Raw genomic sequence first — 16903 nt, forward strand, 5'->3', positions numbered from 1 at the left:
CCTCTCCAGCACTGGGTAGTTCTAGGTTCTGGTGAGGGGCTGATGGAAGAGGAGGAACAGGGTTTCCAGTATATGTGTGGACTAGTGAAAAGTGGGGAGGGTGGTATCCAGTGCTACCTGGCAGCTGGGGCCGCCCCTCAGCCAGAGCCACTGAGGAGAGCAGGGCCCCACTTGGCTGGTGTGGAGAGCCACTTCCCACGGGCAGACCCTGCAAGGGCTGAAGTGTGGCATGGAGGAGCGTGTGGGCCCCATAACTTCCCCTCAGGCACTTCCTGCCCTGCAACCACTGGTTCCTGTTTGAGGGCAAAGAGGGGATTGCTGACTTCATGCCACCAGAGCCAGCTGCACTGACCAGGGTCTGGCAACTAGGACCCTCCTAGGTTCAGGAGGAATTGTGGGGTGTGTGTGTGGACTGTGGAGCAGAAACACAGGTGGAGAGGAGGGCCTGAGATAGACATGAGAGGAAGTGGGAGCAGAAGTAGATTGTATTTAATTCTTTGGGGAGCAGAGACAGAGGCTGGACAGCAGGTGCCTCCAGGGCTCAGGGAACCTCAAAAGCCATACTCTCTTCCCTCATTTTAGCTTCACTGTGGGGTGTGGCTGCCCCCCCCCCATTTTCCCTACCAGGGTGCCTACTCTCTCCCAGCTTATCCAAAGCTGTGGCCTGCGGGTAGAGACTCCAGACTGGCCAGAGCTGTCTGGGTGGAGAGGTGTTGCCACTTCAGACATTCTTGCCCCTCCTCTGGCTTTACCGTCTCCCCCAGTCTGGATACCTCCCTAGCTTTGTCAGGAGAGGAAATTTGGCTTTGAAGGTTGGGGTTATGACATCTTTCCTTTCAGACTCCTAGGACCATAACCAAGCCTATAATCCCCCTCAGCTCCAGCCAGCCTGCTGAGCCTGCTAGTAGTCCATGAGTGTATACCTTCTCTAGGTACCTTTCCTGATTAACTTTCCCTCAATTACTCCTCACACTGCATCCGCTGTGAGCTCATGATCCCAATGTATATGTGTAGACACACCTCCAGGCTCCCACACCAGAATGGGAGCACTGGTAGTTTGGGGGTAACTTGCCTGGTGTTCTGAGGCTGTATCTAGCAGGGCACTTGACTGACTGATTGATGGACAGAGTCAGAGGCAGCCAGACTAGATGCATAGGAGTACCTCAGTACTGCTGAGAGTCTAGGACAGAAAGCTGATGACAAGTTGGGGTTGGAAAAGAAGAGTAGGCAATCTAGGTGGATTTCCTGTAGGAGGCAGCATTCTGATGTTGAGCACAAAAATAAAAGCCGTGATCTGAGAACTTCTGGACAGTAACCTGGATGAAGGCCTGTTAGTGGCACTGAGATAGAGAAGGAGATGGGTGCTGGAGTCCTTAAGGAGGGTGGAGACTAAAAAATAAAATAAAATAAAATAATAAAATAAAATAAAATAAAATAAAATAAAATAAAATAAAAAAAAGGAGGGTGGAGACTGGAGAACTCATGTTGAGGGAGGAGGTAAGGTGCCATCCATGCCTGCGTTCATATGCATGTACATTTCCTCCTTCACATTCAGAAACTTTCTGGCATTTCTTCCCTCTCCCCCCATCCACAGTGTCCTCCGTGTTGGACAGCAGGATAAGATTCAGGGTTTTATTTCCCCACACATTTTATTATTAAGATGTTCAAACAGAACAAAATTGAAATAATTTTACAGTGAACATATCCCTACCACCTATATTCTAAAATTGACAGTTTTCTATATTTGCTTTATCACATACCTATCAATCTATCTCATTTTTATGGATACCTTTCAAAGTTGCAGACATCAGTACACATCTTACCTCTAAACCTTTTACCATGCTTATCAGTGATTCGAATCCAGCTTTTATTTCCTCATTTCTTTTTTGGGGTTCTGAGGAAGTTAAGATTTACATACATTAAAATGTAAAAACTCAGGGTGTGTGTGTGTGTGTGTGTGTGTGTGTGTTTAACTGTCTTGTGGTCAAATCTGTGGAGCCAGACTGCCTGGGTTCAAATCCTGACCCTGCCACTACAGCGTGGCTTTCTATAAGTTCCTTTACCTCTCTGTACCTCAGTTTCTTCGTAGAGTTTTTGTCAGGATTAAAAGAATTACTATATATAAAGTGCATGGATCGGTGGCAAGCACATGCTACGTGCTATTTGTATAACAGCTACATTATTATTACTATTACCTAATTGCAGAGATCTTATTTTTTTTTAATTTTTATTTATTTATGATAGTCACAGAGAGAGAGAGAGAGGCAGAGACACAGGCAGAGGGAGAAGCAGGCTCCATGCACCGGGAGCCCGATGTGGGATTCGATCCCGGGTCTCCAGGATCGCGCCCTGGGCCAAAGGCAGGCACCAAACCGCTGTGCCATCCGGGGATCCCCAGAGATGTTATTAAGAAGGGGACATGATCTGGGACCACCTCCAACTTCCTTGGACCTGGTCTTTCCTCCCTTCAACTCCCACTGCACTGTCTACCATACCATTCATTGCTGCTCTATTTTGCTTCCTCATTCATTCATTTGTCCTTCCTTCATTTATTCATAAACATGGATGGGGCCCACTTTAGACAGTGAAGCTCTTAGGAGTTGGGGCCATGCCCCCATCGCTCTCCTGTCTACACTCTGTGGAGCAAGGGAGGTAATACTCATTTCCATCACTCCTCAGTGAGTCAATAGTCAGTGGGGAGGCTGAGGCCCCTTTCACCTACTATTTCTGTGGATTGGCTTAACTCTGCTTCTCAGCAAGCTCTGGGCGTTAGGGGTAAGTGAGGGGATGGAAGGGGGCATCAATCCAGTGCGAGCATAAGTTCTTCTCAGGGACCCAGATATCCATCCCTCAAGACCTCAGTTTTTGTCCTCCTATTGCAGCGCTTGACCTCAAGGATGTGGATACAGCCCTCCCTCCAGCACCCATCACTGGGGTGTAGAAGAATGCAGACTGCCCTAGAAATGCAGTTGGGTGTTCTCCTCATGCAGCTTTCCTTCCTGCCTTTCTGTAAGCTATCATCTCTCCCCGCTGAGCCAGAAGATCTCTAAGGCCCCCTCCAGCTCTACCCTGCAGGCCTGTCTCTTCACCCCAACTCCTTCCCCAGTTCAGAGAACCTGACATCCAGCTGCCCCACCCCAGCTCTGGGTAAACAGGAAGCTGGGTGAGGGGAGCAGGGGTGTGGGGAAAGTCCCAGCCAGGTGTGTGGGTCTATGGGGAGGGGGTGGCCCCACCCCTTAGGTATGAAAGCCCCCCTGCCCTGGCCCTAGCTCAGTCTCAATGGGGGCACTGTGGCTAGAGGGCTGGGGTAGGAGGCCCCAGGGGAAGGGCTGCCTCCTGCTGGCTGTGGCAGGAGCCACTTCCCTGGTGACCCTGCTGCTGGCTGTGCCTATCACTGTCTTGGCTGTGAGGGCCTTGGTGCCCCAGGAGCCAGGAGGAGGACTGGTGAGTAGATGCAGCCAGCCTTAGAAGGGCTGTATGCTAATGCCCACTTACCTCTCTCGATGCCTGGGGGTCTCTTGTGTCATCCTGCTCAGTTGGCTTGGCTGTGCCTGGTGGGGATGCCTTGTCTGTCTCTTTGCTGGTCCTCCTTCCATGTTCTGTGACGCTATTGTGTCCTGCTAGCTCCAAGCTCCTTCCTGCTTGTGTGGCTATCTCCTCTCCTCTCCCCATCACATCCTCAGCCCTCCATCTCTGACCAAGTCCATATGCCTCACTTGCTGGCGCTCTCAGGGAGATGTGTGCTGGGGATAGGACTGGTGGGAATCCACCTCAGGCCTGGAGCTTGAGTCTGCGATGGGAGGGGTGGGGCTGGCGTCAGCTAAAACTGAACTTTGGGCACTGTGACCCCACCTGCTCAGGTAACCAGGACCGCTGACCCGGGGATGCAGGCCCAGGCCCAGCAGCGATTGGGTAAGAGCAGACCATCTTCCCCTCCCCTGCTCCAGCCTTTCAGGGATGCCCAGGTCCCATGTATCTGCACCCCGATGTACTCTTCCTCTGGAATCCCACCCGGACACCCTGTCCTCTCAGGGGCACCACGCATGGATGACCACCCTGGGCCCCAATAGTGGACTCTTCCCCTCTTCCAGGGTCACAGGAGCTGCCAGAGGAGGAAGCAGAAGCAGATTTCAGTTCCAGGCTCCCCGCCGCCCACCTCATAGGTAAGGACCTCATAGGTGGTCCCAGGGGGCCGGTTCTGCTCGTCACAGTTAGACTCCCTTTGCTCTGCTGTTGCGGGGCTCGGAGTGGGACCTGCATCACCCCCCTGGGCCCTACAGCGCCCACCTTCCTCTCCTCCCGCATCCCAGCCTCTCCCGTCCTGGAGCAGGCAAAACGCGGCTGGGTCTCCGCGCCCCGCCCCGCCCCCGGGGCCCCAGCCCCTGCCCGTCGTCGCCGCGGCGGGGGCGCCCACGCGCTCTCGCGCCGGCCGCTGCCTGCGGGGGCGTAAACGCCCGCGTGCTGTCCCGGGCGCACCCCGACGTCCCCGGCCCGGCCCGCTCCTCCAGGCCGGCCCCGGGCGCCGACAGGCCCGTCTCTCCGCAGGCGCCTGGACCAAGGGGCAGGGCCTCGGCTGGGAGGCGAAGAAAGAGGAGGCGTTTCTGAGGAGCGGGACGCTGTTCTCGGGCGCCGAGGGGCTGGCGCTCCCCCGGGACGGCCTCTACTACCTCTACTGTCACGTCGGCTACCGGGGCCGGGCGCCCCCTGCCGGCCGGGGCCCGCCCGACCCCCCGGTGACGCTGCGCAGCCGCCTGTTCCGCGCGGGGGGCGCCTACGGGCCCGGGTCTCCCGAGCTGCTGCTGGAGGGCGCGGAGACCGTCACCCCGGCCCCCGGCCCGGCCCGGCCGCGCGAGTACGGGCCGCTCTGGTACACGAGCGTGGGCTTCGGCGGCCTGGTACAGCTCCGCAGGGGCGAGCGCGTGTACGTCAACATCAGTCACCCCGATATGGTGGACTACCGCCGGGGGAAGACCTTCTTCGGGGCGGTGATGGTGGGCTGAGGCCGGGGAAGTGTAGGGGCCCGTCTGGAATCTGCTGGCGAGCCCCAAGAGAATAAAGTCCGTAAAGCTCTAGTGCTGCCAAACACAGGTGCCGCGCTGCGCCCGGGTCTTGTCGGGGCGCTACACAGGTGTCCCCACAGGCTCTCTTTTTCTGGTTGCTTGAAACAATTCGTATCCCTTCCTCTGGCCTCTGCCCTCTGAGAAGCCCATCTGCTCGGTTCCCACCCACCTCCTGCCTCTGAATGAACTTGCCCCAGCATTACTAGCCCAGTGGGAAGGGGGAAGAAGGGCATCTCCTCAAACCCCGAAGCATCTCCAAGCACCTTCTTCTCAGAGCCACCTGGTCCTCCCCAGACTCCACAGGGCAGGCTTTTCTCTGGCGTCCCTCTCATCAGAGAGCAGGATGGTGACAGGGGAAGCTTAGCAGCTTCCCCAGAGCAACAGGGCTGGGGGAGAAGGAATGAAGCCCTGAGGGCCTAGCACTTCTTCCCTGCTGCCCAAAGGCCCCTTCAGCCACTACCCAGTCAACTGCCCTCCAAAGAAAAACTTATAGCTCATTGGGTGTGAGGGAGGAGGTGGAAAGATAGGGGCTGGGTAAGCCTGGAGAGGAAAGGGAGGAGGAAACTCTGGGACCACTGGCCCTGTCCAGGGTGAGATGGAAAGTCCTCACCCCTCGTTCACACTTCAGGTCTGCTTTCCATATATCATTGGCAAGTGTGGGGGCCCCAGGGCGAGTAACAGCAGTCCCCTCACCCCATGCACCCCATGACCGACTTTCAGCTCTCGGCTGGAGGAGGCCCTATCTAGGTCACTCCAGTGAGCCATCCCACCCCTGCGTCATACCACACAGTTTTCCCCTTGCTGCCAGAGCTGTCGGGCTTGAATCCAGTGGGGCTCCCACCCTCTGGATCTTCGACTGTCTCCAGAAGAACCAGGAATTCCTTTTTTTATTTTTTAAAGATTTTGTTCATTTATTCATGAGAGAGAGAGAGAGAGAGAGAGAGGGGCAGAGACACAGGTAGAGGGAGAAGCAGGCTCCAGGCAGGGAGCCCAACATGAGTCTCGATCTCGAGTCTCCGGGATCACGCCCTGGGCTGAAGGCGGCGCTAAACCGCTGAGCCACCTGGGCTGCCCAGGAACTAGGAATTCCTGAGGAGAGAGGGCCCTTTTCTCTTTCCAGCCCATCTACCTCATGACCCTCCCCTCATATTCACCAAGAACATCTGTGAGAGCTGCTATGTGAGTCCTTCACCCGTATCCTATTCCTGTTTCTGAATTTTCTTTCGTCTCTTCAATTCCACTCACTGAGAGATGAAAGCAGATAGAAAGTCAGAATTCACTGAGTGGTTACTATGCCAAGTGCTATGCTACGTGCTCAGATGTAGCTTGGGCCTTCTCTTCTTTTGTGGACCCATTTGCGGGATGTGTTTCTGTCTTTGGTGGGTAGATGAGGCAGAGTAACTGGTTCATGTTGTACAGTTAGGGCTGCTGGGGAGCCTAGGATCAGGCGATCTGAATATCTGGAAGTCCTTTGGCTGTGATTCAGATGCCTGAGAATGTGGCCCTTCCCAGACTCTCCTACAGGCAGCAACAGCAGGAAACCTCACCTGAGCATTTCAGGTGCAGGACTTCCCCATTGGAATTCCCAGAGTTGGAAATTCCCACGCCCTGAGGGAGAGGTATTAGGTTCAGGCTTCAGTTTCCTGGGGGAGGGGCCTGTTTGACAGGGCTTTGTTATACGGAGGGTCTCCTGAGCCTCAGTAGTCCTGTGAGTGGGGACCGTGTTCAGGGATCATTTATTTTTTATTTTTTAAAAAATATTTTATTTATTTATTCATGAGAGACATAGAGAGAGACAGAGAGAGGCAGAGACACAGGCAGAGGGAGAAGCAGGCTCCATGCAGGGAGTCCAACACAGAACTCGATCCCAGGTCTCCAGGATCACGCCCTGGGCTGAAGGCAGCACTAAACCGCTGAGCCACCTAGGTGCCTAGGGATCATTTAAAAAATAAAAACAAAAACAAACTCTTCTCTGCATTTTTTATATGGATTCAGGGATTTAAAAAAAATTCTTCATCTATTTGAGAGAGAGAGCGCACACGTGTGAGTGAGCAGAGGGAGAGGCAGAGAGAGAGGAAGAGAAGCGGACTCCCTGCAGAGACATGGGGCTCGATCCCACCAGCCTGAGATCACAACCTGAGCCAAAAATCAGAAGTCAGAGGCTCAACCCACTGGATGAGCCACCTAGGCGCCCCAGGTTCAAGGATCTGAAGGCTTATAGAGAGAGGACTTCAGGGAGTGGCCTCCCACCCCGGAGGAGAGGAAGATTCAGAATTAATTCCAAGAAAGAGACTGTGTTTCTTTTTCAAGCACATTTTATTTCTCGCCACTGACCAGTAGGGCGATTACAGACATAACTCCCCTGGGGAGCAGAGGTTCCACGATGTAGCGACAGTCAGTCACCAAATCAGCATTGTTTAGATAACTCTATCAGATAAATATTTTTGAAAAACATAAGCAAAAGGAGGCACAGAGGCCAGGAGGCCAGGGGGAACAGCCTAGAGTTCAGCTCCGTTTTCACAGAAAACACGTCTGAGCCAAGGCAGCCCCTACGTTCGGTCTTCCAGGACACCCCAACTTCCCAAATAAATACATCCATCAGTAAATAAATAAATAATAAATAAATAATAAATAATCACAAGTGCAAACATAAATAGGAAGAGCTGGCTCCACGTGGGAGTCACTGGGCTTTCCTTCTCAGGAAGAGTCTGGGAACATATGACGAAAGGGAGGTGTGAGATCCACTCATGTCAGATTCTAGTTGAGATCTTCTCAAGGGTTGTTCTGAAGTGTTCTAGCCAGAACTGAAGGTTCCCTGACCCCCACATTCCAAGAATTCCAAGTTGCATTCAGGGATCCAAACCTGAGGTCTCCAGTGAGTGCTGGAAGCCCTGGTTTGAATTCTTGGTGGTGGCCAGTGCTGTGTCATGTCATCGGGGTCTCACATCCCTGGATCTTAGGTTTCTAAGTGTCGTTTAAAGTTCTAAGCTTGAGGCCCAGCCCTGAGCCCTTAATTCTCTTTCTAAGCCTGAAGGGGGTGAGGGGTCAGAGGAAGTGAGTGATCAAAGGGTCGGTTTGGGCAAGAATGGACGTCCTACCCCCTTACAGGGCAATGATTCCAAAGTACACCTGCCCGGACTCGGCAAAGTCCAGATAGTTAGGCAGATTGATCTCAGCGCTGAGTCGATCACCCTTCTCCAGTTGGAAGACCCCTCCCAGGTAGATGGGCTCGTACCAGGGCTTGGCCTCGGTCCCCTCTGGGGTCTCCCTTTGGCAAGGGCTCTTGATGGCAGAGAGTAGGTTGACCTTTGTCTGGTAGGAGACGGCGAAGCGGCTGATGGTGTGGGTGAGGAGCACATGGGTGGAAGGGCACCCTTGGCCCTTGAAGAGGACCTGGGAGTAGATGAGGTACAACCCATCTGACGGCACTATCAGCTGGTTGTCTGTCAGCTCCACGCCGTTGGCCAGGAGGGCATTGGCACGTCGGCTCAGCCACTGGAGCTGCCCCTCAGCTTCGGGGTTTGCTGGAGGGAAGAAGAGAAGGAGAGAGGGGTGAGTCAGTGTGACCCCTGTCAGTTCCACTCTCCACATCCTGGCCCTCGGGTTCTGCCCCCCCCCCCCACATCCGGTTCCTGTCCCCTCTGCCTTCCCACATACCATCTGGCCATGAGATTCTGAGTATCCGCCTCAAGGCCAGTGAGTCCCTCTCATACCACCTCTAAGGTCTGTTTACCCTCAGCCTGGGGTCAGCCCCCAAATCCTATCCCTCAATAGCCGATGTGCTTCCCCATCCCCCACCCAGTTGCATCCGCAGAGCTCTTACCTACAACATGAGCTACTGGCTTGTCACTTGGGGTTCGAGAAGATGATTCTGAGGAGGGAAGAGGAAAGAAAATGGTGAGATCCTTAAGCTTCCTGGAAAAGGTCCCACTACTTTGACCTCCATGCCTCCTCCCCTCAAACAAGTGCCTGAATCTCCCTCCTGCTTCTCTCCCAGGATTCACTCCCACACAAGGTCAGAATGAGGAGAGAGGCTTTGGAGATACTTACTGACTGTCTGGGCAAGAGGGCTGATTAGTTGGAGGCCATTTGGGAGCTGTTGGGGAGAAGAAGGAGGTTTAGCATCAGAGCAAGTCACCCCTATAGGAGAAACAGCTTATGCAGCTCAGACTTTAGTTTTCTCTCCCATCCATCCCTTGTCCATTCATCCATATCACAACACTTTCGCGGAGTGGCTTCCATGAGCCAGACACCTTCATCTTTCCTTATCTCTTTTCTCACATTTTTCCTTATCTCTCTCTCATATTGTCCATATCTTTCTGTCTCACCATCTTTATTCATATCACTTGTTCTGTCCCCATCTCTCTACCCACACCCCACATCTCTCCACACATCTCTCTTTACATATGTCTGTCTGCGTGCTCATTCATTCATCATTCATTCATTCATTCATTCATTCATTCATTCAAGAAGCAATCCATGAGCATCTTCCATGTGCTCCTCGCTCTCCCTCTTCCATCTCTCCCCATATCTCCTTCTGCCTCCCCATCTTTCTCCACATTTTCCTCTCTCAATGGTCCCCACCAGCACCACCACCCTCCCTGGCGGGAGAATGAGCCAAGTCCTCCGTGGGGCACTCACCTCTTCCCTCTGGGGGCCGATCACTCCAAAGTGCAGCAGGCAGAAGAGTGTGGTGGCCCCTGCGACGAGGAGGAAGGAGAAGAGGCTGAGGCAGAAGCACCTTCTGGAGCCCGGGGGGCCCCCCGCCTTCTTGGGGAGCGGCTCCTCGGCCAGCTCCACGTCCCGGATCATGCTTTCAGTGCTCATGGTGTGCTTCTGAGAGGGGCTCAAGTCCAGTGGGGAGACGGTAGAGCCCTGGGGCCTTGTATATTAGAGGGAGAGAATCGCCTGGCTGCTTGTCTGGGGGGGCGTCGTCTGAGAAGTTATTTCCAGGGGCCTCTGGAGTTGCGTGCTCTCTCCCCGCTGGTCCCCTGGTGTCCTCGCTGAGGGAGCTCCTGCTGGCTGGGTGTGCAAACAGCTGCATTTATATACCCGCGGGGCGAGAGGAGGGCGGGGAAAGGCTCTCAATCAAGCAGCGGAAAACTTCCTTGGTGGAGAAACCCATGAGCTCATCTGGAGGAAGCGGTGGGGCCCTACACCTTCGGTCTCGGTTTCTTCTCCATCGTGGGGGCGGGGGTTTGGAAAGTTGGGGACACCCAGGCATCAAGGATACTTCCTACTCGCCCCCCTCGGATTCTGAGGGAGACTTCCTGGGCCAGTCACTGCTGTGTACATTGTGTAGGACCCTGGAGACTGGACCCCAGTTTCCCTCTGCCCCCAATTCCCATTCCCTCCATTTTTTTCCTGAGGTTCAGGTCTGCGGCCTGTTTTCCTCTGATTTCCAGACTGGACTTGGTAGGTATAGAGCCAGAAAGGTGCAAGGGGTGGGGCTTCAGAAAGCTGAGTCCTTGGTGGGGAGAGAGCTTGGAGGGGGAGCTATGCAGGGTCCTGACACGTGTGTTGGGTCCCTGGGGGGGGGGGAAGGGAGCTTGAGAGAAGGGAGCATGAGGCTGGAGATGTGGATGGGATCCCTGATGGGCTGGGGAGGGGCGGTAAATGGCAGGGACCCACCCGGGGCAGCCCCTGTGGGAGCGAAATCAAGCCTGGGAATTCACCCCACGAGGGCAGGCTTCTCCTTTCATTCTGACCGGGAACTGAGCAGTGCTGGTTTCAGTCTTGGCTTCCAAGGGACTCTGAGCCCCGATTTTTGCATGAGCTCTCCTCTGTCAGAGCTCCTGTGTGTGGCCTTGTGTCCCAAAGAACTCCATGCCCCCAGATTTCTGGAGATAGCCCTAGCCGTCAGAGCCCCTCTGTGTGACCGTGACCATGTCTCCTAAAATGTCTCCCATGTTCCCCACCCCCCTAACCTGGGGGTCTCCCATTCCTTAGGGCCCTTGCACAGCCATTCTTCCAGAGGGTCCCTGTGCCCAGCCTTCGGTGTGGTCGCTTCTCCCCAGAGGACTCCTGTAATCCCTTTTCCTCTGAGCCTCCACACTTAGCCGTCTGAGCCCACCGGGCCCTGACCTCCACTCCTGCAGACCTTGGGCTCTTATTTTTCCTTTCTCTTCCCAGCTTATCCTTTAGTTTCCCTGAGCAGTCTGGCTGCCTCACCCCTGTGATCCTGCCACATCCCCCCTCGCCCCCCAAGCTCCTTAGGCCCCTTCATCTCCTTGCAGCTCCACAGTTACTGTCTCTTCTGAGGCCCCTGTCCCCCTTCCATTTCTTTGAGACCAGGAAAATTCTCCCCTCCCAGACAGACAGACATAGACAGCATTTCAGAGAAAAGAGGTTTATTGGGCTTCGTTGAAGGTGCAGATGTCTCCTCATGGGATGTCTAGTCAAGCAGTGGTTGATCTGAAGAGTCCTTTGCTTCCTTCTAGAGCTCCCTGGTGTCTCAGACATGCTTGGTTTCTCTTTCACTGGGTTATCCTTATGCCGATGTTCTCTTGCTCTTCATCTCTTGGGCATATTTCTCTCTCTCTCTCTCTCTCTCTTCTGGTGGACTTCTATTATTTCCTTCCCTCCATTCTCCATAAATAAATAATTTAATTTTTTCCCCTTCATAAATAATCCCCCCTCCCCTGCCTTCTGTTATCCACCCAAGCTCCTCCTGGTGTCTGCCCCCTCCATGTCCATGGCTAGGTCCTCCTTAGACTGGTAGGACAGTTGGAGAACCGGCAGGAATTTCTAGGCAGAACTCGAACTCCTCAGCCTAGCATTGGGGTATGCTGAAGGGAGGTATGGTCCCCTGGAGTGCCTTAGAATTCCTTCTTTGGAAGCTCCAGGTAACTCGAGCAGGGGAGACTTGAGGCTATTGGAAGGGTCAAAAGAGAGGCACGGTGACCCTTGAAGTGGTCAGAATGGAGGCAAAATGGGGAAAAGGTCTTGAAACCAATTTTTTTTTTCTGGATTTTTCTACAGAGCGAAGGCTCCAAAGAAGACACTACTGGGGCTGAGGAGTAGGTGGGAGATGCCATCGGTGTGAGTGGATAGCTGGTCTCCCTGGGTAAGCAGGAACACAGCTCCCTGGTACACAGAGCGCACCCAAGGTCCCTGTGGCCCTGGGCACACAGACTTCTGAGCACTGAGGAGAGGCACATGGAAGGGGTACTGGGAGGAAAAGAGCTGGACCTCATGGGCCAGGTAGAGTGGGGTGGGGGTGGCCTTGGGGAAGCAGCCTTCCCCTGAGAAGACCACCTGGGAGTAGACAAAGTAGAGGCCACTGGTGGGGACCAGGAGGGAATTGTTGCTCAGAGAGAAGCCATGGCGGAGGAAGGCACGATCCGTGTTTGCTCTCCAGCGCAGCGAGTTCTGGATGCTGGGGTCTCCTAGGAGGAGAAAGAGGGAACAGGAGGGGTCAAGAACCTGGGGTGTCAGCAGTCTTAAACCCTGAGGAAGAAGGTACTGGGCTGAGTTCCTGGGGGTGGCTGGGAGGACAGATGGGAGTGGGATACCTCTATGTGGGAGGGTGGGGGAAGTTAGGGGAGAAGTGCACTAGATGCTTGGTCCCTTGAAGGGGGTGTGGGAGGAGAGTTGGGAGCCACATGTCCAGAGCGCCAGGTGCTGTTTACCAATAAGATGAGCAGCAGGTTTGAGGGTGCCTTGTATGAAGTGCTTCTGAGGGTGCTGGTAGGCAGTCCGGGCAGCCGAGGGTGAGATGCCGACACCAGGAAACCCCTAGAGGACAAAAGGGTGGAGGGTGGCTTAAGGCCCAAAGTGTGGCTGGACAACCCCTGCAGCCCCCATTCTCCTGCTGCCTCACCTGGGCCCCAGGCGGCAGTCCCAGCAGCAGCCCCAGGAGGAGGAGGACGGGGGCGCTGCGCACCCTCAGGAGGTAGAGCCTTCCAGGTGGTGTCATGGGGAGAACCTGCAGGGAGAGAGCCGGTGAGTGGTGCGCCGCGCGGTGAGCGTGAGCGGGGCGGGGCTGGGGGGCGGAGGACGGGCCTCCCGCCGGCGGACAGAGCCCGGGAGAGACCGGGCAGCGAGAGAAGGGAACAGGATGCAGTCAGGGAAAGCCCGGCTGAACAAGGGGGGCACAGAAAGAGAAACAGACACGAGAGGGGAACAGAGAGGTATGTGGTAGAAACAGAGAACGTGTGACAGAGACAGAGAAGAAAGTCTGATTGATGAAGCATCAGAGGGAGGGGAACAAACCGACAGTGAACCCACCCAGGCCCAGCCCCAGGCAGGAGGTACTGGGGGGCTGGGGCGCAGGCAGAGGGGCAGAGTGCCCAGCGGGGTCTGCCACCCACGGGGACGACGGGCGGAGAGTCTCACCTGCTAGGCTGGGTGCCTGGGCCGGACGCCTGGGTCCCCTTTATAGAGGAAGCGGCAGTGGCAGCGTGGCAGGCGGGCGGGTTCTAGGCCCCTGGCTGGGCCCGGGGAAGCCCCCAGGGCTTAGAAGATGCTGCCGTTTCAGTCGAAGGCAGGAAAGGCTGAGGCCTAGGACTGAACCACAGGCTGGGGGCTCAGACGACTGAGTTCTGGGAAAGGGAGCAGGTCAGGGGAACCGTGGGCTGGGAGGGCCAGGGAGCGGGGTCAGGCCCAGGAGTTCCAGAGAAGGGACAGTCAATTCGGAGAGGAGGAAGGGAGCAGCTGGGGCGTGGGCTGGAGGCCAGGTTCCTTGAAGAGCCATTATATAGAACACCTCTGCACCATTGATCACAGGCTACTCTCTGTGCCCATTTCCTCCTCGTATACCCCCAGCCTTGTCCCAAATGGTTCAAATCACACTTGTCCCCGTGTGTGTACTTTCCTGGCCGTCTGGCAGGTTTTAGATCAAGAAGTTGCATTATATATCCCTTTGCCTGGGACATTCTGGTTGATGCCTGTTGTCCTGGTGAAAATGTTCATGGATCTCCCTTTTGCTCTCAAAAGTGTCCTGGTTTGGAAGATGAATGTCATGGTTCCCCTACTTAGGGATATTGCCTTGGGCTCACATATGATGAAGTCTCATCTCACTCGTGAAGAATGTCCTTCACCTCACCCCACCTTAGGTGACCTCCATAGATCAGATTTTTTTTTTTTAAGATTTTTATTGATTTATTCATGAGAAACAGAGAAAGAGAGAGAGGCAGAGACACAGGCAGAGGGAGAAGCAGGCTCCCCATGGGGAGCCTGATGCAGGACTCGTCCCCAGGACCCCAGGATCATTATTTGAGCTAAAAGTAGATACTCACCCACTGAGCCACCCAGGTGCCCCAGGTTTTTTTTTTTTTTAAATATTTTATTTATTCATTTATTTAGGTGGGGGAGGTGGGGAGAGTGTGTGAACAGGGTGAGGGGCAGAAGGAGAGGGAGAAACAGAATCCCAACTAAGCAGACTCCCTGCCAAGCGTGGAGCTTGAAGTGGGGCTTGATTCCAAGACCTCAAGATCATGACCGAACTGAAACCAAGAGCTGGATGCTTAACTAGATGAGCCACCCAGGCGCACCCCCCCACTCCAGATCGGATTTATATAACCGCAAACAAACACACACTCTGGGATTAAGGAATGTAGCAACTTCCAAAGTTCTCTACAGGGAGGGAAGGCAGGAGGAGCTTGAGGGTACTGAGCTAGGGTCAACTCTGAAAGACTCGTCTGGAAGCTGCATTTGCAGCACCAGTATAATGTTTAAGATTTCCCCCTTTTGGGATCCCTGAGTGGCGCAGCGGTTTGGCGCCTGCCTTTGGCCCAGGGCGCGATCCTGGAGACCCGGGATCGAATCCCACGTCGGGCTCCCGGTGCATGGAGCCTGCTTCTCCCTCTGCCTCTCTCTCTCTCTCTCTCTCTCTCTCTGTGACTATCATAAAGAAATAAAAATTAAAAAAAAAAAAAAAAGATTTCCCCCTTTTAACTTGGGTACAGTAAGGTACGTATCTGTTAAATTTACAGCCTGATGAGCTTTTCCATCTGTTCATGTAGTCACCACCCAGTTCAACATATTTTTGGGTCTATAAAAGGTTCTCTCATGCTCCCTCCCAGTTGATAACCTCTAAAGATAACCAACCACTTTCTGACCTCTATCACCATAGATTAGTTGTCTCTGCTTTTGAATGTCATATAAATGAAGTCATACAGAATGTACTTGTTGGGTTTGGCTTCTTTCACTCAACATGATGTTTGTGAGATCCATCCATGTGATTTGCATGTTCAGTATGTTGTTTTTGTTGTTGCTTTTCATTATGATGCAGCAATCTATTGTGTGAATATACTCTAACTTATTTGCCCATTTTTCTGTTGAGAGACATTTGGTTTGTTTCTAGTTTTTGGTTACTCTGAAAGATGTCGATATGAACATTCTGATACATGAGCCAGTTTTCACTTAATTTGTATGTAAAAAAAAGCAAGGTTTCTAAATATAATTTAAAAACATTTTTTTTAAATATGATTTTTAAAATATGATTTTTAAAAAAGATTTTATTTATTTATTCATGAGAGACACAGAGAGAGGGGCAGAGACGTAGGCAGAGGGAGAAGCAGGCTCCATGAGGGAGCCCGATGTGGGACTCAATCCCAGGACTGTGGGATCACACCCTGAGCCAAAGGCAGGTGCCCAACTGCTGAGCCACCCAGGCATCCCTCTAAGTATGATTTTATCCATGTTTTAGAAGACTGAGAAAATCACAACTGGCTTTCTCAAGTATCACCATTTTTATTGGTGTTGTTATGCTTTCATCTTGAGGGTTTTATTTATTTTATTTTATTTTTAAAGATTTTATTTACTTATTCATGAGAGACAGAGAGAGGCAGAGACAGGAGAAGCAGGCTCCACACAAGGAGCCCAAATGGGACTCGATCCCAGGACTCTGGGATCACGCATGTCCTGAGCTGAAGGCAGATGCTAAACCTCATCTTTGAGGGTTTTAAATGGCTAAAGCCCCCCCACCCCCACCCCCACCCCCACTATGGCATTGGGCATATTGCTGTTCTCCTCTGGCACAAAGGTTCTGAGTGGTCTTGGTGCCCTGTGGCACACATAAGTAGCATTCAGGGTTTGTATCAGTCATTTCTCCTGCTTTCCTCCCCCTTCTTTTTTTTTTTTTTAAAGATTTTATTTATTTATTCATGATAGACATAGAGAGAGATTGAGGCAGAGACAGGAGAGGGAGAAGCAGGCTCCATACCAGGAGCCCGACGTGGGTCTCAATCCCGAGACTCCAGGATCGCGCCCTGGACTGAAGGCAGGCGCTAAACCGCCGCCGAGCCACCCAGGGATCCCCTTTCCTCCCCCTTCTTGAGGCTCTTTGTCTTTCATGCCTTCCTGGTCCAATAAGAGTATTATTTCTTTTCATTCTCCTTCTACCTCTTTAGCTTTCTCTCTATTTCACAAATGTTTATTGAGCATATTGCACAAGGCATCAAGGTTACAGGTTTGAAAGACGGTCCCCATGACCTCTAGGAGCTCAAAGACCAGTGTGGAAAATAGGAAAGTTACCAGATATTGCAATAAAAAGTGTGATAGTGGGCTTATGGCAGTCCATAGAAAAGCCGTTGAACTTGGCCTGGGGGTGGGTGGGTGTCAGGCATTAACTGTGGAGAGACAGCCTGAGCAGGACATAAGGGAGAGGGAGAGGGAGAATCTTAAGCAGGCTCCACATTCAGTAGAGCCCAACATGGGGCTTGACCTCACGACCCTGAGATCATGACCTGAGCCAAAATCAAGAGTCAGGTGCTTAACCAACTGAGCCACCCAGACACCCCTTCATAAGCACTTTAGTAGCACTTGGTGTTCTACCAAGAAGATCTTGAAAAACTTGATTTGGGTAAACTCAATGGTCTCATTCTTAGGGCTTTCTTCTA

General features: G+C 53.2%; 3 protein-coding genes and 1 long non-coding RNA gene across 5 annotated transcripts; 1 reads left to right on the plus strand and 3 right to left on the minus strand.

Moving 5' to 3' along the window:
- Window positions 1-1442: 1442 nt before the first annotated feature.
- On the minus strand, window positions 1443-4413 carry LOC144317802 (uncharacterized). The gene is made up of 3 exons (XR_013383755.1): window positions 4288-4413; window positions 3496-3790; window positions 1443-1894 (listed from the first exon to the last, which is right to left on the minus strand). It is a non-coding gene; the product is annotated as an uncharacterized LOC144317802 (long non-coding RNA).
- On the plus strand, window positions 2936-5072 carry LTB (lymphotoxin beta). Of its 2 annotated transcripts, XM_077904721.1 has the most exons (4): window positions 2956-3444; window positions 3861-3912; window positions 4092-4163; window positions 4546-5072. In XM_077904721.1, exons 1-4 carry the CDS (start codon window positions 3280-3282, stop codon window positions 4998-5000), a joined length of 744 nt encoding a protein of 247 aa, XP_077760847.1. In that variant the 5' UTR covers window positions 2956-3279; the 3' UTR covers window positions 5001-5072. The 2 variants fall into 2 exon arrangements, with proteins under 2 accessions (XP_077760848.1, XP_077760847.1); XM_077904722.1 differs by lacking the exons at window positions 3861-3912; window positions 4546-5072 and having other exon boundaries at window positions 2936-3444.
- A 2285-nt stretch (window positions 5073-7357) lies between these two features.
- Window positions 7358-10103, minus strand: TNF (tumor necrosis factor). The gene is made up of 4 exons (XM_077902662.1): window positions 9702-10103; window positions 9111-9156; window positions 8884-8931; window positions 7358-8584 (listed from the first exon to the last, which is right to left on the minus strand). The coding sequence occupies exons 1-4, from the start codon at window positions 9885-9887 to the stop codon at window positions 8163-8165; spliced, it is 702 nt and encodes a 233-aa protein (XP_077758788.1). The 5' UTR covers window positions 9888-10103; the 3' UTR covers window positions 7358-8162.
- Window positions 10104-11393: 1290 nt separating this feature from the next.
- LTA (lymphotoxin alpha) lies at window positions 11394-15467 on the minus strand. The gene is made up of 4 exons (XM_077904743.1): window positions 13398-15467; window positions 12883-12987; window positions 12692-12797; window positions 11394-12448 (listed from the first exon to the last, which is right to left on the minus strand). Exons 2-4 carry the CDS (start codon window positions 12976-12978, stop codon window positions 12036-12038), a joined length of 615 nt encoding a protein of 204 aa, XP_077760869.1. The 5' UTR covers window positions 12979-12987; window positions 13398-15467; the 3' UTR covers window positions 11394-12035.
- Between the last annotated feature and the right edge of the window lie 1436 nt (window positions 15468-16903).

This window comes from Canis aureus, chromosome 7 (assembly GCF_053574225.1).
Source record: "Canis aureus isolate CA01 chromosome 7, VMU_Caureus_v.1.0, whole genome shotgun sequence".
Classification (NCBI taxonomy): Eukaryota; Metazoa; Chordata; class Mammalia; order Carnivora; family Canidae; genus Canis; species Canis aureus.